At 50.9% G+C, this 23,899-nt stretch overlaps 3 protein-coding genes and 1 non-coding gene across 5 annotated transcripts in view; 1 reads left to right on the top strand and 3 right to left on the bottom strand.

The window, feature by feature from the left end:
• Window positions 1-3,489: 3,489 nt before the first annotated feature.
• PHB2 (prohibitin 2) lies at window positions 3,490-8,257 on the bottom strand. Its single transcript, XM_078075550.1, has 8 exons — window positions 7,960-8,257; window positions 7,712-7,796; window positions 7,339-7,418; window positions 6,257-6,441; window positions 5,688-5,817; window positions 5,480-5,583; window positions 4,986-5,063; window positions 3,490-4,615 (listed from the first exon to the last, which is right to left on the bottom strand). Exons 1-8 carry the CDS (start codon window positions 8,084-8,086, stop codon window positions 4,535-4,537), a joined length of 870 nt encoding a protein of 289 aa, XP_077931676.1. The 5' UTR covers window positions 8,087-8,257; the 3' UTR covers window positions 3,490-4,534.
• LOC118521042 (small nucleolar RNA U89) lies at window positions 5,148-5,409 on the bottom strand. Its single transcript, XR_004909941.2, has one exon. It is a non-coding gene; the product is annotated as a small nucleolar RNA U89 (small nucleolar RNA).
• A 174-nt stretch (window positions 8,258-8,431) lies between the features above and the next one.
• EMG1 (EMG1 N1-specific pseudouridine methyltransferase) lies at window positions 8,432-14,003 on the top strand. Its single transcript, XM_036069345.2, has 6 exons — window positions 8,432-8,641; window positions 12,383-12,484; window positions 12,596-12,737; window positions 13,115-13,173; window positions 13,258-13,407; window positions 13,730-14,003. Exons 1-6 carry the CDS (start codon window positions 8,474-8,476, stop codon window positions 13,841-13,843), a joined length of 735 nt encoding a protein of 244 aa, XP_035925238.1. The 5' UTR covers window positions 8,432-8,473; the 3' UTR covers window positions 13,844-14,003.
• Window positions 13,528-23,899, bottom strand: part of LPCAT3 (lysophosphatidylcholine acyltransferase 3) — a 38,909-nt gene continuing 28,537 nt past the window's right edge. The window contains exons 2-13 of one of the 2 annotated variants that reach the window (XM_078075549.1): window positions 20,634-20,741; window positions 20,003-20,109; window positions 19,331-19,424; window positions 19,141-19,178; window positions 18,308-18,486; window positions 17,408-17,516; window positions 16,573-16,659; window positions 16,306-16,472; window positions 15,381-15,528; window positions 15,144-15,302; window positions 14,894-15,022; window positions 13,528-14,208 (exon numbers count right to left, since the gene is read on the bottom strand). In XM_078075549.1, coding sequence (XP_077931675.1) covers window positions 14,906-15,022; window positions 15,144-15,302; window positions 15,381-15,528; window positions 16,306-16,472; window positions 16,573-16,659; window positions 17,408-17,516; window positions 18,308-18,486; window positions 19,141-19,178; window positions 19,331-19,424; window positions 20,003-20,109; window positions 20,634-20,741 — 1,313 coding nt within the window. In that variant the 3' untranslated portion in view covers window positions 13,528-14,208; window positions 14,894-14,905. Of the gene's footprint in view, window positions 14,209-14,238; window positions 14,649-14,893; window positions 15,023-15,143; window positions 15,303-15,380; window positions 15,529-16,305; window positions 16,473-16,572; window positions 16,660-17,407; window positions 17,517-18,307; window positions 18,487-19,140; window positions 19,179-19,330; window positions 19,425-20,002; window positions 20,110-20,633; window positions 20,742-23,899 lie in introns of those variants that run through there. The other variant, XM_036069343.2, reaches the window with a different exon arrangement.

The following is a 23,899-nucleotide window of genomic DNA, read 5'->3' on the forward strand; positions in this document are numbered from 1 at the left end:
CCGGGCTCCTGCGGGCTCAGGGTGGTGCGCCTCGCTCCTCCCTTCTCCGGGGCCGCCCTCGGGCTCCTGGCAGTTTTCTTTTTGTCCCCTCTTCCTTGCCCCGTGTCCAGGGTGAGCTAACCAGAGACTCCTTCCTTGGGTTACGGCTTTATCTGGACTGAGAAGCCCGTCTCCTGGAGCCTTTAGCCCGTGAGGGTCCCTGCTGCAGGAGAGGCTGAGGCGCGGGCTGACCCTTCGTGTCACTGAGCGCGTGCTTTGTTGCTGGGTGTCCACTGTGTCACGGGCACTGGAACAGTGCCGGGGGGCATGGTGTGCACACGACAGGTCCCGCCGTTGTGCAGCCAGGAGACAGAAACAGGCCACAAGCAGCAGATACGTACGGACAGGTGCTAGGAAGGACGCAAACAAAGGAGACAGAGAGAGAGAGAGGAGAGCTTGGATTGGGCCACACGAGAGGCCCTGGAGCCATCGCCCTCCTGGGGGCGGGTGGGTGGGGCATCACCTGTGGGCCCCGGGCTCCCCTCCCAGAGACGCCTAGAGCTGCACAAAAGAAAGGCGGGTCCCAGCCCTCTAACCACCCCAGGGCTAACTGCCTGTGGGCTGGGACTTGGACGCAGGGCATTGAGGTGGGTCCAGGAGCAGCTCTGCCCTGCGGGTGCATGGTCCCCCCGCCCCCCCCAGCAGGTGGCCGTTTCTCCCCACCAGACCACTGCGAGGGCTGCTGGAGAGCGGCTCAGCCCTTTAATGGGTAGGGTCCGTGCTGGCCTCCTGGTGGGGTGGGCTCCCCAACACTAGGGCTGAGGACAAGGGAGGTACCCCGCCGGGCCCTGCCTGCCCTTCAACACGCAGGGTTGCCCAGCACAGGCTGGGGGCACAGCCCAGTCCCTGCCGAGCTGACCCCTCGCTGACCTCAGGGCTCTCTGGCCATGGGCAGGGTAGGAGGCCTCAGAGGAAGGGGCCGGCCAGGGCAGGAGTAGCTGTTGGGCCAGGCCAGGGAGGCAGGCAAAGGGGCCCAAAGGCAGCCCCTCTCTTTTCCCGCTGGACCCCAGGCTCCGAGTGTAGGCCCAGGGGGCCAAAGGAGGCGGGCCGGTGAGAAGGGACCTGTAGGAAGGGATGGGAGGCCTAGCGAGGTGGCCAGGCCTCAGAGGAGGTGCCTACGGCGGGCCCTGGGAGGGAAGGGGTTAAGGCAGTGGGGGGGCAGCCTATGGCAGGAGGACACACCTGTGCGCAGGGGCGGCGGGCGGGGCCCAGGTGAGGAGCCTGCGCTGGCAGGCGGGCGGAGAAGGAAGGAGGAAGAGTGGAGGCCGGGGGCAGGCGGGCTCTGGGCCTTTGAGTCCTGGACCCTGACTCCCCTTCCTCTCCTCGGCACTCACTCTGGGGGGGGCAGGCGGCCCGGGGACAGGTAAAGGCCACTGGGAGGGGGATTCTGGGGCCTAGTCAGGGGCCACAGAGTGGGGCTGAGGGCCGATGAATTGGTGTTGGGGGGGCGGCGGGGGGCAGGGGCTCCGAGGCTGAGAACAGGTGGGCAGGGGGCTGCGGAAGACCTGCCTGGGTCTCGGTGGCTCCGCAGCTCAGGGTGGGGCTGGTGGCGGGCTACGGGGCTCACCCGGAAGTGTCCCCAGGGACTGGGGGTGGGGGGGTGGGGGGATGGGAGCCAGGCTTCTGCAGCCTCTCCACAGGGAGCCTGGGCCGGAGGTGGGCAGGCTGGGTGGGGGCCCCCGTCTTACCCAGCAGTGTTTGGGTGCTGGTTGGGAGTCTCTAATACTGCCGGGTAATGATGGAGGCCCCTGTCCCTGTGTCAGCGACATCTATCGCCTCAGGCCCCCCGGCCCCCTCCCGCAGGCTGCCGTCACTCTGCCGAACCTCCCCGCACACCGTGGAAGCCCCTTCATCTTGAGCGAAGGGTGCTGCAGAAGAGGTGGCTCTCGGTTGGCTGGCTGCCCACTGAAGGGACACAATGGCCCCGAGCCCCTCCCCCACCCCCGTGTGATTTGTCATCCGGTGGGTCCAGAACCCACAGCTAACCGTGAGCTTGGGAGTGGCTCACATACTCTCAGGAGACCTCGCCTGGCCGGCGGCCAGGGTCCCGGTAGCAGCTGGTCAGCTCCAGCCTGGAGCTGCGCGTCCGCCGGCTCTGGGTCCATCTTCCAGTGCAGTGTTGGATGGTCTAATCGTGAAGCTCCTAACACTGTCTGGTAAAGATGGCCCCCGGGCCGGCTCCCTCGGCAGCGACCTTCAGGGAGCCCCGAAGACCGTGGAGGCCTCCTGATGAACCACCTCTGACCTTTACCCCGCTGGGTGAGGGGGGGTACATCACTAGAAAAGGGGAACAACGGGGAGGAGACAAAATGGCTGCCCTGAGAGCCACCGCAGGATTTGGAAACACACTCGTTCGCCAGGTACCTCCATTCCCTTCCCGCCTTGGGAAGGCCAAAGAAGGAAAGTGTGCATAGGACCTCGTGGTGGACTGGTTCGGGTCACTTGGCCTGTCTTTTGTCTGATTGTCGATTTCATCGTAGGCTCCTAGCTCTTGAGGAGTGGGAAGCCGTACCTGCCCCATCTCCCTGTCCCTTTTATGACACTTACCTGCGGAGCAGGGGGTGTTAATCTACTTTTCTCCAACAATCTGAGAACTGGAAGACGAAGCCCAGTCCCTAACCCTGTAAGACTCCTCTCCTCCCCTATCATGTATTCTGTAATTCCTGTACTTACTTTTGCCTCCAGTGCTAATGGTTCCCAATGTTCCTTGTCTCCCCATAAAGACAAGGGATGGGGACATAGGGGCTGTGGTGTGATTGGGGCACAAGCAGTGGCTTCATTTCTCTGCTGCTTGAGTTGCCGAGGGCTGTCTTGGGAAGGATGTGAGGCGGCCGTGTAGGGACTGAAGACGGGCACCTGCTCTGTTGGGGACCCAGGGGTGCTGGCGTGAAGAGCCTACCTCCGTAGGTAAAACCCTGTTCCACAAACGGCTTGGCTTCTCACATCTGGCGACTGAGAAATTTGAGTGTGGGTAGCCCCCGGCAAGGAACTTGATCCGCTGGGCTTCTGAACACAAAGTCCCTCGACAGGCGCAAATAGTTTCCCCCACAGCTACATGGAGCCTTGTTACCAAGGAAGCAGCTCGTGGTGGGGTCATCAGATTTTTTTGGTCTAGGTCAGCAAAGCCACAGCTGCTCCAGCCTTAAAAAAGGAAATGTTGGTGAATAAACGTTGGTGATGTGGTAGAAGTGGAGGGTGGAGTGAAAAGTGCAGCTGGGCCGCAGTATCCGAGGACCTGTTGCTCCCAGCTTGGGTCCTCTTTTGGATTTGACTCAGCTGGGCTTCCACGGTGAGCAGCCGGGCCCGGGCCCGCAACTCCTCCTCAACAGCCCTGGTCAGAATCTTTGCGCCCCCTGCTGGCAGATACGAAGAAAGGCCCAGGAGTGCGTGACCTGAACCTGCGCATGCGTGCCTCCCCTCACCCGGCTCAAACACGTGACGCAAAAAGACTTGAGTTTAAGTAATAAAAATTTATTGAGAATTCCTGGGATGGTGGTTATCGCCTCCCGACCTGGAGGGAGGAACCAACACTGTAGGCAATCACTCCGAAATCACACTGTCCCAACACCTCTGGCCAACACAGGGAGGAGCAAAATCATTCCCCAGAAAACTTGTCAGGCTTTGTTCATCCAAGAAGGGCTGGGAGGACAGATGCGGGAGGGACCATCACATGATACTGGGGGTGGGATGGGGGTGCGCTGGACCCCAAGCTGGCTCCTCAAAAACCAGGGGAGGAACAGATCCACTTCTTCTCTGGGAGTGGAGTTCCCGGTCACCAGGCTCATTTCTTAGCCTTGATGAGGCTGTCACTGTGGAAATGGGACAGACGGATGGCACTATTAGAGAACATAAATGTGAGAGGCAGGAGAACTCAGGCCACTCCCTCCTCCCCGAGTGAGGGGGCGTGTGTCATGAGGTGAGAATGGGGAGGCAGTGGGGAAAGAGGCAGGTACTGGGAGATGAGCTGCAAGACCCCAGAGAAACAAGGACGCGTCACCAACTTACCTGCCTCTGTGGATACCGGGTCACCGGATGAAGCGGAAGCACAGAAAGAGAAGAGAAATGCACAGGTCATTTGACAGTGTCAGGCCCCACCTGCTCTAAACCTGCCTTCGCTCCCAAGAGAAAAAGACAAATGGTTGGAAGCCAGGAATCTTGCTCTGAGAAGAGGCTGGTTCCCTTGGCCACGACCATTTCTCCTCTGTCCTTTCTAGCATCCTTCCATGCCCTCGAGCAGCAATTTTAAGGCTTCCGAGTACGAGTACAGAGTATCATCTTTCACTGCTTCTCAGTTAGGACCAAACCTCACAGCTCGAGTGCTTTTTACACGAATAATCCTATTTGATCCCACAAAACCAATCTTAGGAGAGTCAAGTTAGGGGCCGTCAACCACCCACGATTCTAACTTTGGTTCAGACAAACGGTGTCTTTCAAGCAACCAGACTCAAGTCCCATGCTCTCTGTGACACCCACCCCGCTGTGTAGGTCGTGTGTCTTACCGGGTGAAACTTTCATCCTGTAGGTTCAGGACGAGGTTGTCAGCAGTGAGATAGATACGGTTCTGTGATGTGGCAATCTACAGGGCCAGAAATAAACAACAGATGCTAGTATTCACATCTGGACCCTGACCTTGCAATTCTGTAACCACTGATGGAATACACTGGGTTAGGAACAGGCCTCTGGCAAAGAGCGAAGGCATGGTTTCTGCACTCAGACAAAGGCCCAGAGCAGCAAGCAACTGTGATGTATTAGCACCGTGACAGAGGCATGAAAAGGTCAGGGAGCCCACAGAAATCATGTTTGATGGAGGAAGCATGTTGGAGGAGACAGTTTGAGTAGAAACCGCTACAAACAAGATTCTAATCCCCTCACTTCAACATGTTTTCACTTAAAACAATTCCAGACTCATGGCCGCCTTGCGGGGAATGCTGGGCTCCCAGACTCACCGTCTTGGAGATGTTCTGGGCTGCCCGGATCTTGCGCAGTTTGATATAGCCAGGGTTCTTGCTCAGGGCTTCTCCAAGGTGAGCAGGTTGGGGTTAAGGGTTCACGCAAGGTCCGGTCGCAACCCCTGGCCCCATCCTTACCACTGCAGCCCTTCTCTGGGCTGTCAGATCCAAGGTTGCGCTCAGACAGCTCGTGCCCAGTCCCACTTTGGCCCCCCACTGTGGGCCCCCCTGCAGGCAACTGCCAGGAACTGGAGGCAGCAGAACTAGAGGCAAGGCCAGTGGTGCTATGGATCTGCCTTACAGTGAGGAGCCAGGCCTTGGGCACCCCACGAAGATTTCAGATCCCATTCAAAACCTCCACCCCCAGGGAGCCAAGGACCAGAGAGCACGGAGTCGCATTCGCCTTAGTGTCATCAGCCGGCCCAGGAGGGAGAAGGGGGAAGCAAAGTGCTCCAGGGGCTGGGCAGAGACCTCTCCTAGCAGAAGGATATCATTTTGGCGGCCTCAGCCTCACCCTCAGCCTGCACAATCTTCTGCCGCTGTTCCTGCTTTGCTTTTTCCACCAAAAACTGGGCCCGCTGGGCCTCCTGCTGAGCTGTGGTGGGAGAGAGTCAGGAGGTCACAGATGTGAGATGTCAGGGACCCCATTCTGCCTCCTGCATTCTCAGAAACCCTGGCCCTAGTCCTCTTGTAACTCACCCACTTGTTTGGCTTCCACAGCAGCTGTGTATTCTCGGCTAAAGCTGAGCTCTGTGATGGCCACATCATCCAGAATAAGGCTGAAGTCCTTGGCTCTCTCTGTCAGCTCCCGCCGGATCAACAAGGATACCTTGACAGGGAGGGTCAGGGAGAGGCAGATTGAAGGGACTGGAGAACTGGAAGGGAGGAGTTTTGCTGGGATCGTCTGAATACCAGATCACCAGAAAATGGCAGAAAACAACTCTTCCTTGGTTCCGCAGCTAGAACATCTGAGCTGGCAAGGACTTAGTCCAATCTTCCCAGCAGGTCACAGTGACCCCTCATCTCCTGCTCTCCCCAGCACAATATGTACCTCTAGACCTTGCTAGTGTTTTCTCTCATGCTTCTTACTGCTCAGAGCTCTTGAGCACCGGTCTCCACCCATTTCCCACAGTGGCCATTAGTACAGCTTTGAGGTGAAAAGGGATCTAGGGTCATGACCCTTTTCTAACAAGCTGCCCTTCCTCATACCCACTGCTCCAGGCCTAGGAGGGAAGTTGGGAAGCCATGTAGATGGTGACAGGTCAGACCTGGGCCCGCTGGGTGATCAGCTGTGAGGCATTGAACTTGGCCACCACACTCTTCAGCACCTCGTTGACAATGGACGGCAGCACTCGCTCCTCGTAGTCTAGCCCTAGACGCTGATACATGCTGGGAAGCTCCATGGCATTGGGTCGAGACAGCACTCGCAGGGAGATGTTCACCATCTGCAGGTCTGAGAGTGAGGTCAGCAGTGGCTGGACAAGGCCCCAGGGGCCTCATCTGGCCTTTTAGCCAAGCACCTTTCCCCAAGCATTTTCTCCTCCACATGCTGCTCTCTACACCTGGTGCGGTGCTGTGCAGGGTGACAGGCCAAATGTGGCCTCTGCTGCTGTAAGGTCTTGTCGACCTGCCAGCTCTCCACCAGTAGAGCTGACCTCTTGTTTTGCTTCTGTACTGTGTTCAACCTCTACTGTAGGCTCTCTCATGCTGCATCATAATCACCCGCCTTCTTTACTAGACTGTATGGACTTGAGAACAAGGATCGCGTTTTATGAATCCTTTATTACCAGGGCCTACGATTCAGGGGATGTTAAGCCACTTGCACTAAATACAGTACAAGACAGTACATTACATGTGAGCTACCTGAACAAGTGTGTACATGCCTCTGTGTGTGTGTGTGTGTGTGTGTGAGAAAGGAGTCTGGAGAATCTCAAAGACGGCTTCTATGTATGGTTTGGCAAGGAACAGGTGCTCCAGTGAAAAGTGGGGCCAAGTTTCCCCAGGAGAGGGGACACTAGTGGATAGAATTAATCAAGCAGTTAAAAGAGAACAAGGCTTTACAAAAAGGCTTTGATCTAGTTAGTGAATAAGACAAAGGACAAACAGTACTCTCACTGAATTTACATTAACGGGGAGGGACCGTTTAGATAGATACGGGTGAACACACAGAATGTCCAGAATATACTGCTTTAACCTCAGAAGCAGATACTTTTATTATAGCTCTTCTGCAGATTTGGAAACCAAGGTCCAAGAAATGTGACGCTATCCTCTTCCCCTAGGATCTCCTGCCAGGCTCCTTTGCTTACTTTATGTAGCCACCTGCCAGGGACTACCAAGTGCCCAGACCTACCTTTGGAGCCTGTGGGGGAGGAAATTTTTCGGGGTCTGGCCCGAATGTCATAGATGATGGGGTACTGGAACCAGGGTATCCTGCAGGGGAGGGAACATGGACAGGTATTAGGAGACTGCAGTTTCACTAGTTTCGCCTGGTTTTTCCTCCCCACGTGTTTCTTGGCCTGCTCCACCTCTCAACGACCATGGACAAAGAGAAATTCTCTTCTCCCTCTGGAGAACAGTTTATGTGCTGCAGGGGTTTGGGGCAGCACCCAATGTCCAGGAGAAGTAAAGGGCAGCGCTGAGTCCTTTGAAGTCCTACTGCAGCCACTGGTGGGTTGGCTTTCAAGGGTGAAGGGTCAGGGTCAGTCCGCTCTGCCCGCCATTACCTGAAGTGAAGGCCTTCGGCCAGTATGGTGTCCTGCTGCACGCCACCGATCCGATTAAAGAAAATGGCTCTGTGCCCGCCTTCCACTGTGGGGAGAGGGGTGGGGATCAGGCCAAAACGCTGCTGAGAGTATGTACTAGCCTCTGGTGGGGCGGGGAGACGGGGTGGGTGTGCGCAGGGCTGCGGCGGGACCGGGCAGGGGATCTGGGGGGATGGGAGGAGTCCGGAGAGCGGGCAGAGGTTGCTCACCAGTGAACACGGATTCGCGGACGCCGTACGCCACGGCGCCGGCCCCCAGCAGCAGCTTCAGCGCCGTGCCCATGCCCCGGGGCCCGGAGGGCAGCCGTCCCGCTAAGTCCTTCAAGTTCTGGGCCATGTCCGATCCTGAGGCCGGCGGCACCAGAGGTCAGAAGCGGGTGCCGGCCCACCTCAACCCCACTCCAGTTCAGAGATCGCACCCTTCACACGAGGGTCCGGGGCCCGCGGTCCTCGCGGGAGAAAGGGCACCGGAAGTGCGCTCCCTTCTAAACCCTCCCCGGCGCCCACAGCGGACGCGAACTTCGCGCACAGGAAATACGCATTCGGAAGTTCCCGCCCCTTTCTGGAACTCGCCCTTCCAGAGAGGCTTCACTAGCGCGAGACTGCTAGCCATTGCCCTTTCCAAGTGCCCACTTTCAAAATGGCAGCCGGAAAGAAGCTTGAGATTTGGGGTAGGGCGGGTTTAATTTAAGGACCTTAGCGCAATTTCCGGTCCAGTGGCAAGATGGCTGCGCCCAGTGGCGGATTCCAACCTCGTGAACGGCGCGGTGGGGAGCAGGGAGAGGACTGGGATGCTGTGGCTCCCAAGCGGCCCCGACTCGGGGCGGGAAACAAGATCGGAGGGCGAAGGCTCATTGTGGTGCTGGAAGGGGCCAGTCTGGAGACAGTCAAGGTAGTTTGGGACGAGGAAGTGGAGAAATAGTAGATTGACAGGATGGGACCCCGAGGGGTGAGGGTGAGAGGCTCAAAGTGGCTGGGGAGGCAGAGAGAGGTGAAACATCCTTTTGGAGGAAGAGTGGCCTAGGTGATTGTCTCTTGGTTTAACATCCTGTCTTGGCATCAGTCGTTTTCTTCTGTCCTTCTTGAATCCTATTGCAGCTGTCCGGTTGTGGCTGCCAGTTGATTTACTAGGATTCTGTGATAAAGTCATCTAAGGGGGAGAGGAGGGGAGGGGAGATTTGTCCATCGGTCATCCCATATCCTAAGATAAGTTCTTGAGCAAAGGAGAAAGGTAGTTACTGCAGCTCAGTTTGCCCAAGCCTTTTGTCAGGACTTCTGTGTTTTATTTCGTTAACATGTCTCTGTTGTCACCCTCTTTTATATTACTATCCACTTCGAAACACTGGATCAGATTATCCTTTAATATTTTTAAATCTTTTTTTTTTTTTAACCATCATTCGGCTGTTTTCCTGAATAAATCCAGCAATTCCCTATTTTAAAACTGCAGTGTTCTCATTCTCTTTCTTGTTTCTCTTACCCTTTAGGCCTAAACTGACTGTCCAATGAGTAGGCCCAGAAGAAATAGCCCTGGTTTATAAGTCATACTTGGGTTTTTTTTTTTTTCATACTTGGGTTTTAATCTTGGTTTTTATACTTATTTAAAGTGTGTGATTTTGATTGAGAAAACAAGTCCGCAGTTTGTAAAGTGGGGGTTAATACTTTGAAAGTGCTTTGAAAGTATTATTTTGATAGTAATGTATGCTGTGACTCTTTTCCATCTTTACTTCCTCAACCAGTTACTATACTAAGCTTGCAGTCTAGAAAGCACCCCCTTTTTCATTTTTCTTAGGTAATTGATATTTCTAACTTAACTATAGGATCTGATATTCATCCCTCACTTAATTGCTTGCTGTGTTTCCAGCCTATTAATTCTGAATGTCATGTAACCACTTTGTGTCTTCACGTGTTCCATGGGGATGATAGTACTTACCTTACTGGGTTGTTGAGGGGATAAAAGGAGGTAATATCAGTAAAGACTTTAGAATAATGTCTGTCATTTGGAATTACTACTATTCTTATTGATTCTAGGTTCTTTATTAAGAAGTTGAAAAGGGGGCACCAGTTGGTTAAGCATCTGACTCTTGATTTTGGCTTAGGTCATGATCTCAGGGTCATGAAATTGAGCCCCGCGTCTGGCTCTACGCTGAGCATGGAGCCTGCTTAAGATTCTCTCTCCCTCTGTCCCAGCCCCTCGTGCGCCTCACTCATACAGTCTATTAAAAAAAAGAAGTTGAAAAGGTCATGGTCAAATTAAAATTCTTAGAGCATGCTGGAAGAGTTTGGGTCAAATTGTCATTAATGGTGCTCTAGGGGTGACTGAATTCATAGCTAGCTGAAATCTGTCCTGTTTTCTTTTCCCTGCCTTGTGCTGGTATTGTTCTGACAGCCTCACTGAGCCTGCTCTCGCCCATTTATTCCTTATACTCCAGACTCATTGGCGCTTCGTTAAGCTCTTTGGAAGCACTAAGTTCTCTGATATCTTAAGGCCATTACACATAATGTTTTCTAATGGAAGCTCCCTTTACTCAGCTCTTTGCTTCATTAATTCCTACTTAATGTTCATTTACTTAAAAATTACTGAGTTTTATTATTGCTGCTCAATCTTCAGTTATCAGTTTAAGTATTATTTCCTTATAGAAGTGACTCCCTTCCTGGTATAAATCAGGACTTCCTGTTATAATCCTTTAATGAACCAGATGGTTCACTTTTCTTTCATAATGTTCATCAAAATTTGGTTGTGGTTTCATGTGGTTGTTTACCGTTTGTCTCTTCCACTAGAAGGCTTCCCCATGAGGGCAGGCAATAAGGTTTTAAAAATTCTTAGTATCTCCAATACCTGTTACAGAAAATGAATACATACAGTATTCATTCTCTGATTATTCTAGTTAGTGGTTTTCAAGCTTATTAACCACAAACCACAATAAAAAAAATTACATTGTGAGCAAGTACACACAGGCAACTATAAAATACCAAAAGTTTCATAAACCATTACCTACCATGACTATATGTAAAGTACTCTGTTTTCATCTCTATTTCATTAAAAAAACAAAACTCCTAGTTATAACTAATGGGTAGAAACTAGATTGTTCTATTCAAGAAGTTCTTTTTCTTCGATATCGAAGAGTGTCCCATGGAGGTGGTGTTTCTTGGTCCTTTGTTCTTTTCCTGTGCTTACTCTGACATTTTTGTCATTTCAATTAGTTAGTTTCAAAATCTACATACCTCTTTCCCCTAATTTTGTGGAGTTATCCATCTCAAGTTGCCAGACATACAAATGTTCTATTGATACACAGAAACATAGCCTTTCAAATCCGGTATTTATATTTAATGGCATGTTTTTAAGACTTTTTACTGACCATTTTAATGCTCCTTATGACTCCAAATTGCAATTTTTTTTTTAGCTGCTATAGATGTATCAGGCCAGATTTTTAGTATCACACTTCTAGCTGGTGACTTTTCTAGTATACAGAGTTGCCAGGATAATATCCCTTGCTCAGTCATGCCCCTGTTATTCCAGGATTATTTCTGGCTTTGTGCTTAATACTTGAGGAACCTACAGTTTACAAAGCAGTTTCATATACAACCACTGTTCAATATACCTTTTTTTTTTTTTTTTTTTTTTAAAGAGAGAGTGCGCATGCACCCATTGGGAGGGAAGGAGAGAAAGAGGGAGATTATGACTTGAGCCAAAATCAAGAGTTGGATGCTTGACTGAGCCACTCAGGTGCCCCTCAATATACATCTTCTTTATCCATTCATCTATCAAGGGACACTTGGGTTGCTTCTAAATCTTGGCTATTGTAAATACAACGCTGTAATAAACATACAGGGCTGCATAGATCTTTTCAAATTAGTATTTTCGTTTTCTTTGGGTAAATATGGGTAGTAGAAGTACTGGATTGTATGGTATTTATATTTTTAATTTTTTGAGGAACCTCCATACTGTTTTCCACAGTGGCTGCACCAGTTTACATTCCCACCAACAGTGCACTACGGTTCCCTTTTCTCCACATCCTCGCCAACATTTAGTTCTTATCTTTGATACTAGCCATTCTGGCTGGTGAGGTGGTATCTCATTGTGGTTTTGATTTGCATTTCCCTGATGAGTGATGTTGAGCATCTTTTCATGTGTCTGTTGGCCATCTGTAGGTCTTCCTTGGAAAAATGTCTCCTTAGGTCCTCTGCCTATTTTTTAACCATTGTTTGGTTTTTTGGTGCTGAGTTATGTAAGCTCTTTATATATTTTGGATATTAACCCCTTATCAGACAGATCATTTGCAAATACCTTTTCCCATTCACAAGGTTGCCTTTTTGTTTTGTTGGTTTCCTTTGTCGTGCAGAAGTTTAGATCATGTGATATCACAGGCTGTGTCCTTTCGTTTTCTCTCTAAGATCAGTTATGGTGGGAGGGGCGAAAGGGTCAGTGGCCACAGAGTAGCCTCTGAAGAGCTTGATGGGTCCCATCCCCAGGGTTTCTGATTCAGAAGATCTGGAGCAGACCTGAGAATCTGACTGTCTAACAAGTTTCCAGATGATGATTAAGATGATGCTGATTTGGGGACCACACTTTGAGAACCACTAGTCTAGGTAAAGGAAGGTTATCTTGCTCTCTGTCATGTTCCCTGTTCTTTAGGTAGGGAAGACATATGAGCTACTCAACTGTGACAAGCACAAGTCTGTGTTGTTGAAGAATGGACGGGACCCTGGGGAAGTGAGACCAGACATAGCTCACCAGGTAACTCCAGGGACAGAGCTTGCAACCCCCTGAGCCTTTGGGCAGAAGATCAGGCAGCTGCATGCTGCTTCTCTTCAGTCTGAACTGTGCCTTGGTTTCTGCCTCCCTCAGAGTTTACTGATGCTGATGGACAGTCCCCTGAACCGAGCTGGCTTGCTACAGGTTTATATCCACACACAGAAGAATGTGCTGATTGAAGTAAACCCCCAGACTCGAATTCCCAGAACCTTTGACCGCTTTTGTGGCCTCATGGGTGAGATCTTTAGGACTTAAAGTTCAGAATGAACTCGGCAGTAGTGAAGAAGGGAGGAAGAGGACATGGGATAAATGAAATGTGAACTTTTTAAGTGGGGGGAGTGGGGAACATGTTTGATACCAGAAAAAGGGCTCTTCACTATCTTCCCAGGTGCGTGGGTAAGACCCGCATGGGTTCCTGGCTGAGTGAAAAAGGGAGAGGGAACTCACTGTCATCCAGCTAGTCAGCTGCTCGTTCGGAACATTTTAGCACCGCAGTGTGGATTTAAAGGACACATGGAGCCCACCTTAACTGTGGGTTTTTCTGGTTAGATTTCTGGGCAGAAGAAATGGTGTCACCACCAAGCTCTGAACTTTCTCTCCCCTCCCCCCCAGTTCAGCTTTTACACAAACTCAGTGTTCGAGCAGCTGATGGCCCCCAAAAGCTCTTGAAGGTGACGTATTGGCACCCACTGGTTGGAGGTAGGGTTCTGAGATTGTTTCTGGGGCTGATTCCCCCCACCGCATTCTTTCTTTAGGTAATTAAGAATCCAGTGTCAGATCACTTCCCGGTTGGATGTATGAAGATTGGCACATCTTTTTCCATCCCATTCGTCAGCGATGTACGAGAGTTGGTGCCCAGCAGTGACCCTATTGTTTTTGTGGTGGGGGCCTTTGCCCATGGCCAGGTAAGGTCTGGGCTCAACTCCTGGGTTCTCTGTAGAGCCGAGGCTTAGAATTCTAAGAATACCTGGCATTTTTTGATGACCTTGGGCAATAGCAGGTGAGAACAAAGCTGCAAGACCATGTCCTGCCCCAGGCTGTATATTTTGAAGCCCGCTGGCATGTATTTGTGACAGTGGAAAAGTCAGGACCTTCTTATCCTTTGTACAAATTCGGTATTAAGTAGCTCTGTGAAATACTAGCTCAGCCGTGTTTTTCCTGCCCCAAAGAAGGGCTTCACCTGTTAGAGAGTGACAGCCAGCTGACAGAACTCCTTCTCTCTTTTAGGTCAGTGTGGAGTATACAGAGAAGATGGTGTCCATCAGCAACTACCCCCTCTCTGCAGCCCTCACCTGTGCAAAACTCACCACAGCCTTTGAAGAAGTCTGGGGGGTAATCTGACAGTAGCACCTCGTTCTGGGACAGAGACTGTGGCCATCCCTCGACCCCGCTGTCAGCTCACTGCTCGGAGGGGACCTTCTTGCACCAAGACTGCGGGGGCTTGGGGAAGCAAGGCTGTACGTTTGCTATTTGTTTATCCTATAAATACTGTTCTTGCAAACCTGGTGGTTCTTTGAGGATTTCTAAACTGAGCAGTTATCTAGTGGTGTAAACTGGTTGCTGTCCTCAGACTTCAGGAAAAGAGGTGAGGTTACGGTGTTTGCAGTCTGGTTCAGAGCTTTGCAGGAAGGCTTGGATGCCAAGCTTCTGGGCGGGGCAGGGAGTGAGCCCTGCTTGTTTCCACTATGGCAAGCCCAGAGAACTGTCTGTAAGAAAGCAGTCGGGAAGGCTAGCAGTGAAAAACTGAACAAAGAGAAGTGATTTTATCTGGTACAGTTCCAAGGTAGAAAAAGTGGAGCAGGTGGGGCCTGGTACCCTCCCCTCCCCCCCATGGGGGGGGTGGTGGTAGCGGCACATATACAATCATAGTAAATTGGCAGAAGAAAAGCACAACAGATTCCTGGCTAGAGGGGGAGAGATAAGGCAACGTGCATGGGGGAGCCCAGAGGGGAGACATGGGCCCTCTACTCCTCCCACGAGAGTTTCCCCTTTGGCCCCAGATGAACACTTGGCTGGCAGCAGAGGCACGGCTAGGAGTACCATGTCTTCCCCACTCCCTGGCTTCTACGTTCTCTGTGCTCTGAGGCGAAAGAGTGCTGTGGAAAGGGATACAAGTCGTTTCTGCACCAGCCCTGCTCTAGGCCACCTGCAAGAGAAGAGACTTGATTGGCAGGCCGGTCAGAGTCCCTCCTTCTAGTCCCTGGTCTGTAGCCCTTCCAGCTTCTTCCTGGCAAACCCAAGTTCGGGTAAGTCCGTGCCCCACACTGGGGTTTCCTAGAAGCCAGGCTACCTTGAGATTCACTCCAGATGTCCCATACTGCCTGCCTCCCATCTCCAATCTAGTGCTCTGTCACTTGGTAGTTCAGCTTAGCTACAGGGATATTTACTTACCAGGGAAATAGATTATCCCATTTTCTTTAACTTTTCTTTCCTTGGCACCATTGCTTTGTGAACATAAGGCAATATGAAGAGTAGGCTCAAGAAGAAGACGTGGCCAAGAAAATAGATGGATTTATACACCTGTGGGGGAGATAAAGGCCAATGAGGTAAACACAAGGCAGGGACTATCCCTTACCGCCAGAGGTTTCAGCGACCCCTCCTCCCTCCCCCCCGCAATCCTTGCCCAAAGGCCCTCGCTTACCTTAAACCATTTGTCCCATGTGAAGAGACAGAAGGCAGTCATTGAGTAACCCATGAAGAGCCAGTGGATGGTCTGCTGCATCAAATAGTAGAAGGGTTGTAGGACAGTAATGGAAGCCAGGTTGCTCAGGGTTGGGCTCTCCTGAATTAGGCTGGCAGCCTGCGGAGCGAGGGGAGAGGTCATCAGTGTCTTGCCCCTTCTCCTAGTCCCCGTTCACCCACCACCCTTCAGGCCTACCTGTTTCTCCACAATAACAATGAGGAATTCCATCTGGAAGCACATCAGGTATCCTGAGTGTAGTCCGTGCCAGAGGGCCAGGAAGAACAGTGAGAGTCCGTGGGATAGTTCTTTATTTCCAAGGAACTTGAGTCGTTTGAAGAAGTAACTAGAGAAAAGGGTGGGTGGGGATGAGCCTCAGACCAGTCTGCGCACCACCACCACCTTGCCTCTGGCTTCCCAGCGCCCCGAGGCGTGCAGTGGTGGTGGCTGGCTCCCGCTTGGGGCCACCCGGGTAAGGGAGGCAGTGCCATCGGATTAGCTTTACAGATGAAAGAAGGTGAAGTTATAGCTCAGTTCAGAGACAGAAAACAGGCCTCAAGCTTAGCTGGGTGAGCGTGGGCAAGCCACTCTGTCAATAGCTGCCTCGGGCAGGGGTGAGGAGGACAGAACAGCTCCCGTGCCGCTCAAACTCGTGCACGGGGAACATAAAACCAGTGGGTGGCAGAACTGGGATTAAAACTCAAGGCACTTCTTAGGGCACCTGGGTGGCTCAGTCGGTTGAGCGTCTTGACTCCTGATTTCAGCTCAGGTCATGATCTCAGGGCCGTGAGATCAAGCCCTGCATGGGGCTCTGCGCTGGGCACAGAGCCTGTGTAAGATTCTCTCTCTCTTTCTGCCCCTCCCCATCCCCCCTCGCTCTCTCCCTCTCTAAAAAACGAACGAAACTCAAGGCACTTCTGGGTCTTGCTTGTGTCTTGCAAATATGACAGGAATGGGTTTTGGGGGGATGGGAGCGGGGACAAAACTAAGTGTGGGTGGGTGTGAGGATGACTGGAGGTTCTACCCAAAGTGGGGAAAGACAGACAGTACGTGTGTGCCCTCAAATCTGGGAAAGCAGCGGAAGGAAGCAGCTAGGGCCCAGACGTCCCCTCCAGCGGCTTACCGGGCCACCCAGACATTGGTGTTGATGTTGAATGAGGCGATGGTGCCACTGAAGCGGGGGGTTGTTTCAAAGAGCCACACCTTCACGTTGGCACAGGCATCCCACTTGGCCTTTCCACGTTCATCGAACGCGTTGAAGCCTAGCCCCGTCAGAATGCACACTCCTTCCTGAGGGAAGGAGCCACTCTGTGAGCCTTCCAGCTACGCTCCTCCCCACCACGCCCCACGGCTTGTTGCACGAGGCCCCGGGTTCATCTTTTCTACTTACGGTAACCAGCCAGCAGGTGACATATTTGTACAGCACGAACTTGCCCCAGAGCAGCATGTACACGCAGCGGAACCAGAAAGGGTGGTTCTTGAGAGAAGAGAGAACGGCCACACGTTAGGGGTACTACCTGGGCAAGGCAAATTTCCCTTAATGCTCTTCCTTTGCAAACGCGTGGCTGACCACTGCGCGTCCACCTGGCGGCCTGCTGGCTTAGCCCTTCGAACAGGCTAAGAGGAGTACGCAGGGAACCCAGCGAACAGCCAGTCACCTTTTTCTTTGGAGAGTCCCAGAAACAGCCTTGTCCCTAATTCCTCTAAAGCCCCGAGCATTCAGGACACCAAGTACTGAGGGACGCTGAGATATCCACGGTCAATGTTAATTTAAGAGGCAAACCTACCCAGAGCGCGTAGGGAACTGCTGCAAGCCTTTCAGCTGGGCAGGAGCAAAAGCCAGCACTTCCCCCTCCCTTGGGTTTTGAATTCCCTAGAAGCCCCCAATCTATCAAGAGAAGAAAACAGGCTGGAGAGGACTGGAAGCTACGAGGCTCCAAGGAGTCCCTGGCTGCGATAAACCAAGCTAGGAGCTGCTCCCACAGGAGGTAAGGGGTGCTAAACGTGCACCTGGCACAGCCCTGTGCCCGCGAAGGTCGTTCAGTGCTGGCTGATGAACATGTCCCGGCCCGGCTGGCATGGACACCAACTCGCCCAGATCTAGAGCAAAACCAACATGCATTTGTCGATGGTATGACCCACTTCTTGGCTATCTACAGGGATCCTGGCCTGTCCGTTTCTAGCTCTGATGCAGCCAGGCTGCTGCAGCATTAGTCACCACTCACTTCATAGTCTTCAGTGAGGAGATAGTCTTCTGTGATGTGGGGGCTAAGCAGAGTGTAGCCCACTAGGTAGACAAGGCCCAGACTCAGCCGCCTGAGAGCAGGTATGGTGCTGGAAAGGAACAAGCAGGGTCACAACGGGCAGAGGCTTTTCCCTTCACCCGCTGACCTTAAATTATGGAGAGAAGTGTTTCAGAGTGTGCAGGGTGAGGAGCTCTCGGTGCAAAGCCGATATTCGGCAGCTCTACGTGGCTGGCTTTGAGGAGTGGTGAGCGCAGCACCCCACGAGTCCCGGGGAAGGGCAGGGCGGTGGGGGGGAACAGCGTGCACGAGCCTGTGGCGCGTCCCCTCGGGGGTGCTATGGATCGGGCGGCCTCGCCGGCACTCTCCGGCCACACTGGGGCTGAAAGGCCAGTGCGGAGGGCAGGAGGATGACCGAGTCTCAATCTGCTCTTTCCTACCCTGGCTGAATTGACGCTCAAACACAGGCCAGGCAACTTCTCAGGAAAGGGATTTTTTTCCGGTAAGTTTTTCTACTGTGAGATATATATATATATATATATATATATATTTATTTATTTATTTAACAGTCTTCTTCCTTTTTTTTTTTTTTTTTGGTAAAGGCAGGGATGTGACTGTTCAGGCAAAATCCTGTGGCATAAAAGTGAATTTTTATGTTTGCACTACGGGGTCAGAATGGATCTAAGCTGAAAAGGGCCCGCTAGCCGCCAGCAGCAGGTCCGGTGCCCATTATGACAGTCCGGTCCCTGCCGTGGCACAGGCCTGTGAGCCAGGGCCACGCTGCAGAACGCGGCCGGGGCTGGCCTTCAGGAAGTCACTTAGAAGTGGCTTTGTACTGGGTGAGACACCCATACAGAGGTCTTGACCAAGAGGGGCATTTACCTGTTTGGTATCTTCCCTGGTATGTCAGTCAGCTGTCCCTGCACCAGCTTCATGTAGTGGTTCATTGAGAACTGGGGCCCTACCAAGAAGGCCCCATAGAAGTAGGAGAAACCAGCAACTTCCAGCAGGGAAGGGACACCCTGTATGGCGTATTTCTGTTGCTCAGAGGACAAGGAATTCTATGCCGAGAAGAGAACGAATGGTTCAGGATAGCCTTGCATCTCCCCCCAAGAACCAGTTTGCGTGTTCCCCACCCTTGTGCCCCACGGAACCGGGCTTGTTCAGATAGCCGTCTCTTAACCATGAGAGACGATGGACTCTGAAAAACAAACTGAGGGTTCTAGAGGGGAGGGGGTGGGGGGATGGGTTAGCCTGGTGATGGGTGTTAAAGAGGGCACGTTCTGCATGGAGCACTGGGTGTTATACGCAAACAATGAATCATGGAACACTACATCAAAAACTAATGATGTAATGTATGGTGACTAACATAACATAAAAAAAAAAAGATAGCCGTCTCTTTGAGGGCACGATATGGAGAAAAGGAGTTGCTTCACATGGAAATGAGGATGTGCGGGGGTAACTTAGCAACAGTGGGCTGCTGCTTTTCCAAATGCCAGGCTGGCACTGATCTCTGGACTTTGGGCACGAGCTGGATCCGGGGAAATTAGATTTGTTGATCCTTGCTCAGTGCTCTCTGAAACAGAACTCACACAGGCTGGGCATGGGCGAGAGGCTCTGCCCTGGCATCTGGGTGCAGTCTTTTGGTAGCAACAGCCTTTCTCCTTCCCTCTGGTTACATTCCTTAACCTCTCTGCAGAGGAATGGGTACTTACCTGATCCTTCCCTCCGTCAAAGTAGTCAACAGCCAAACCTGAGCAGAGAGAGAAGGCATGGGTAGAACAGAGGGAGGGCACTGAGGACGTGGCCTGTGGACTGAGCGTAGCCAGGAGCGGACCAGGGGGAACACGGTTGGACGGGGAGGAGCCTAGGTGTAAAAGGGGAAGGCAGCGAGCCAGCACTCACCAATCAGCTTCAAGGTCAGGACACAATGCGGCATTGTCCACTTGATATCGTAGGTGCCAGTGGCTGTGTAATAATAGCCGGCAAGAAGGTAGACCTGGGGGGTGGGGAGAGAATTTACTCTACCACCTGCTAGGGTTTCTTTATTTTCTCCCTGCTCTGAAATCCACCGTATTCTTTCATTTTTCCTTTCTCCTGGTCTCCTCCTTAAAGGCTCTAAGTTCCTATAAATGGAAGAAACTGAATTCGTAGAGAGGAAGAGACTTGCTCAAGGCTTCTCGGCAGAATGAGGGCTAAACGGGGAATTCAGAGCTTAGAGTTGGTAGCTCATTCCAAGCTGACTTCCTGTCTTGCCTTTAAGCGACACCCCTCATGGCCAGCTAACTGGGCTAATCAGAGAACCCGAGTGGCCCAGGCCTGTGCAAAGGGGGTTAGCTGGCACCCCTCCCTGGAGGCAGGTAAAATATCACCACTGCCATCTGCAGATGAGACACCTGGCGCCCGTGAAAAGTGACCTACCCGAAGTTGGGCTGCGGAAGTGATGCTGGGAGAAAGGACTAGAAACTGGATCTCTTAGTTCCCTTTTGCTGTGCCACACAGTCCCTGACGTCCCCCCACCCCTGAAGTGCTGTCGGCTGTGGTCTGAGCTGCCTGCCGAGGGAGCGGCGCGGTTACCATCTGGAAGCAGAAGGTAGTGAGGACAGCAGTGATGGTGCGGCCCATGAGTCGGAGGATGAGGAACTGAAGCACAATGCATAGCAGGGAGTGGTAGACCTGATGTCCTGGAGGCAGAGGGGAGAGCACAGTTTAGCTTGTGGTTGTTGGGGGTTTTTTTGTTTTTGTTTTTTGCATTTCCACCCTTCCTGAAACTTCTAAACACAAGGAGAATTAAATTTAAAGAAGAAACTTTGGTGTGAGGATTTTTTCTTCGAAAAGAGACTCATGTTTCGGAGAGAGGGAAGGAAATGAATTGTATAAGTATAAGGGACTGTCGGGGAGTTACGGCATTTCTGAATGTCTGAGCTAAAGGGATGCTCCTGACGAAGGCTGCTTGCATCTGTCATCCGCTGACAGCCCCAGCAGAGAAAATGATGGGGTCAGGCCGAGGTAACAGCTCTCAAAATATTATCTGGGAGAGGAATGTACATAAGAGGAAAATTAAGCTCTGTTCCTGCGCATACAAACCCTCTTTTTGCAAGCAGAGCACTGTACTTCCCTAGCCATCAGATTCTCTCCAGAAATTCTGTTCAAGTCTGCTCCTTCCCAGGTTCCCTCCAATCGCGGCGCCACTGCTGAGTTCACTTACCAAAGTTAAAATAAGCGATTGAGAGGCCTGTAAAGGTGTGGAAGAGATGGATGAGGTAGCTGTCCTTGAAGAAAAGGTAACGCCGAAAAAACACAGCCAAGGGGTAACCTAGAGGGGAGAAAAATCAGTAAGAGGGTTACCCATGCTGGATGCCCTCCTGGTTTTGTCTTGGAAGTTTAGCTGGCATGAAATGCAGCCCAGAGTGGAAAATCTGTATATTACGCGGACGTCGGCAAAGATAACAGCATCCCCAAGAATCAGAAGTCTCTTTGCAAATACAAATTTAAAACTGAAGAAAGGAGTTTTATATGGAGTCAATATAAAACTGGGTCCTCAGACTAGGTGTCCCTTATAGCCTATTAAATATTGCTAGGAATTTTCTCTTGCGTTTTTCCAAATGATTCAAGGAATTAAGAGTGCCCAACTATGCCCGGGGACATTCTTTTACACCTTTATGATCTGATGTCATCACCTGTCCTGTTAGCAGAGTAAGATCAGCTTATGAAGAGGACAAATGTAAATTCATATCCGGCTGTAAAGTCGGATTCCTGCCTGCATATACAGTTGCATACTCCTCACATACTGACGTCTGGGCATCAACTGTGTTATGAATCCATGTGAATATCCTGGAAAAATGTCATCTAAAGCTGTGATTCCCAGCACGGTCCCAGGGCCATGACTGAACTACAAGGGGTATCTCAGGCTGGGCCATAAATGGGCGAAAGGTGGCTTGCTGAATTAAAAAGGGTCAGTAACATTTGGTATTCCTCAACTACAATGAGCACGTTCCGAGGTTTTACTACACGTTCACAGTCAGTGTTAGCAAGCAGTCTGGCTCACGTGCTCGGCAACGCTCCTACAACAGTCGTGTGTGTGCAAAGAATTGGAATCCCCGCGTCTTTCTGGAAGGACACTTCACCTATCCTACCACTGCGTAATTAGTGTTCTTGAGTTGCTCATGGTTTACAGTTGCTGCAATTCTTGCCGTCAAATTATAGATTGCAGCTTATTTTTCATGGGCAATATGGTGGTGAGCTTGGTTAACTCTGCAATGCTCAGAAAAGTGTTACACACAGAGAAAATGCTCAATTATTTATCAAGTGAATAACAAGATGGATAACTGTGTTATATATTGGCCTATGTCCTGCTAGTCTGTTTTCCCATACTTTTTTCTTTTAACTTACCAACACAGCCTGGGTACTTACATATCCTGTTTTTTTTTTTTTTTTCACGTAAGAGTGTATCAACTATTTGATCTCCTTGGTGCCAGGATCTGCTGATGTTCTTGGATTGCTGTTCTCATCGTGGGCTAGGCTCTTTATCAAATTTACAGCTTCCTGCAAGTAGTTAATTTTACAGATACCCTGTGCATCACTGGCTCATTCATTCGACACGTTTGTTAAAAGCCTACTGTATGCCAGGTACTCTATTTATAGAGCATTTGATGAGGGAGGAGGTGGCATGTAACAGTTTCTTTTCTCGCTAGCTGAGATGACGGGATATAGGATTACTAGCTCAAGGGACAGGGAGACATCTATGACCCTTTCACAGTCAGATGAATGAGCAAAGAAATAGGATTGAGTCTCATTACACATCACATGGGCGGAAATTTGGCAGGGACAGAGCACCAGGTTAGCAGCAAGTTTTGCTAAGAACCAGAGCCAGGTACTAGAAAGCATATAGAATAAGGTCTGATTGCCTTAAATCTTTTGCTTTTTATTTTAGAGATTTTATTTCTTTATTTGAGAGAGAGAGAGAGAGCGTGCACGCAAAGGGGGAGGGGGAGAGGGAGAAGCAGACTCTTTGCTGAGCAGGGAACCTGACGACATGGGGCTCCATCCCAGGACTCTGAGATCATGACCTGAGCCGAAGGCAGACGCTTGACCGACTGAGCCACTCAGGCGCCCTGCTTTTTAATATTTTAGGAACAGGGGCATAAATGAATAGAAGCAATAAATAGGGTAGATCTCAGGATGCCTGCCTGGGTGGCTCAGTCGGTTAAGCGTCTGCCTTCGGCTCAGGTCATGGTCCCAGGGTCCTGGGATCGAGTCTCACATTGGGCTCCTTGCTCAGTTGGGAGCCTGTTTCTCCCTCTGCCTGCAGCTCCCCCTGTTTGTGCTCTCTCTCTCCCTGACAAATAAATAAAATCTTAAAAAAAATAAATAGGGTAGATCTTAAATATCTAAAGTACTGATAAATAAGTTCTAGATAGCCAAGAGTTTACCTTTAGGTATGAAGACCTTTAACCAATTGGAAGCCCTAAAACCATTTCGAATGCTTGAAATTAAAAAACAAAACAAACAAACAAAAAACAACATACATTACCCTGCTTCCTGAAGTTGAATATAATTTAATATTTTCTTGGTGATCTGGGCCATAATTACTCTAGAGTACCGTCATGACCTATTGAGGTGTATAAAACTGTTTGCTCTCAACCTCGTAGGCCCTCCACTGTCCTGCATTCTGAGTTCTTGTATCCATTTCTTAGAGCTTTTATGCCCCTTTCCTGGCTACTCGGATCAGGAGTCACTTCTTGAGCTTTTTCTGTGTGCCTGCCAAGGATAGTTCCTTTCCCTATTTCTAATTTACCGTAGGCCTTAGAAACCATAACTATGTTTTAAAGGTGTAGAAAAAAAGATGTAAGAGCAAGAGTCTTGGGTGCTATCCTTACAGACACAGTGCATAGGCCTAGTGACATCTGTCCTGGCCACTCATGCCCTTTTCTCCTGTTTTCAGGTATATGTGGGGGGTGTGGTGGGGGCTGCTGAGTTCCACGCAGGTTAAGTGAAGTGTTAGTGCACACTAGTAAACACAGAAGAAGATGGAGCAGTTGGTAGGAAAATAACAACGCAGCAGGCCAGGTTACCAAAAACACTGAGATCATCACAGAGAACAGCGAAGCCCAGAATGAAGCCGCAGAGAGGAAGAAGGAACTGTGGGGGGCGAGTTGCTGGGACAACCCAGAGCTGATTTTGAGTGTGTAAACATCAAATCTTGCTCTTGGCTGCCACTCAGCTCTGCGGGCTTCGGAGCCAGGCTGCCCTGCAGGTATGTGCTGTTTTGGGGAGGGTGTTGTCCTACAAGCTGTTTCTGAGTCTTAAGGCTTTTTCATGGGAGCCAATGCTTAATATAATGGCTGTAGTCACCTGAAGAATCTTTAAAAGCCAACAGAAGCACCTCCTCTCACTCACCCACCGGAGAGTCTGATTCGGTAGGTCTGAGGGATGGTGATGTGCAGCCAGGGTTAAGAAACAATGCTTTACTGG

This window comes from Halichoerus grypus, chromosome 6 (assembly GCF_964656455.1).
Source record: "Halichoerus grypus chromosome 6, mHalGry1.hap1.1, whole genome shotgun sequence".
NCBI classification, from domain to species: domain Eukaryota; kingdom Metazoa; phylum Chordata; class Mammalia; order Carnivora; family Phocidae; genus Halichoerus; species Halichoerus grypus.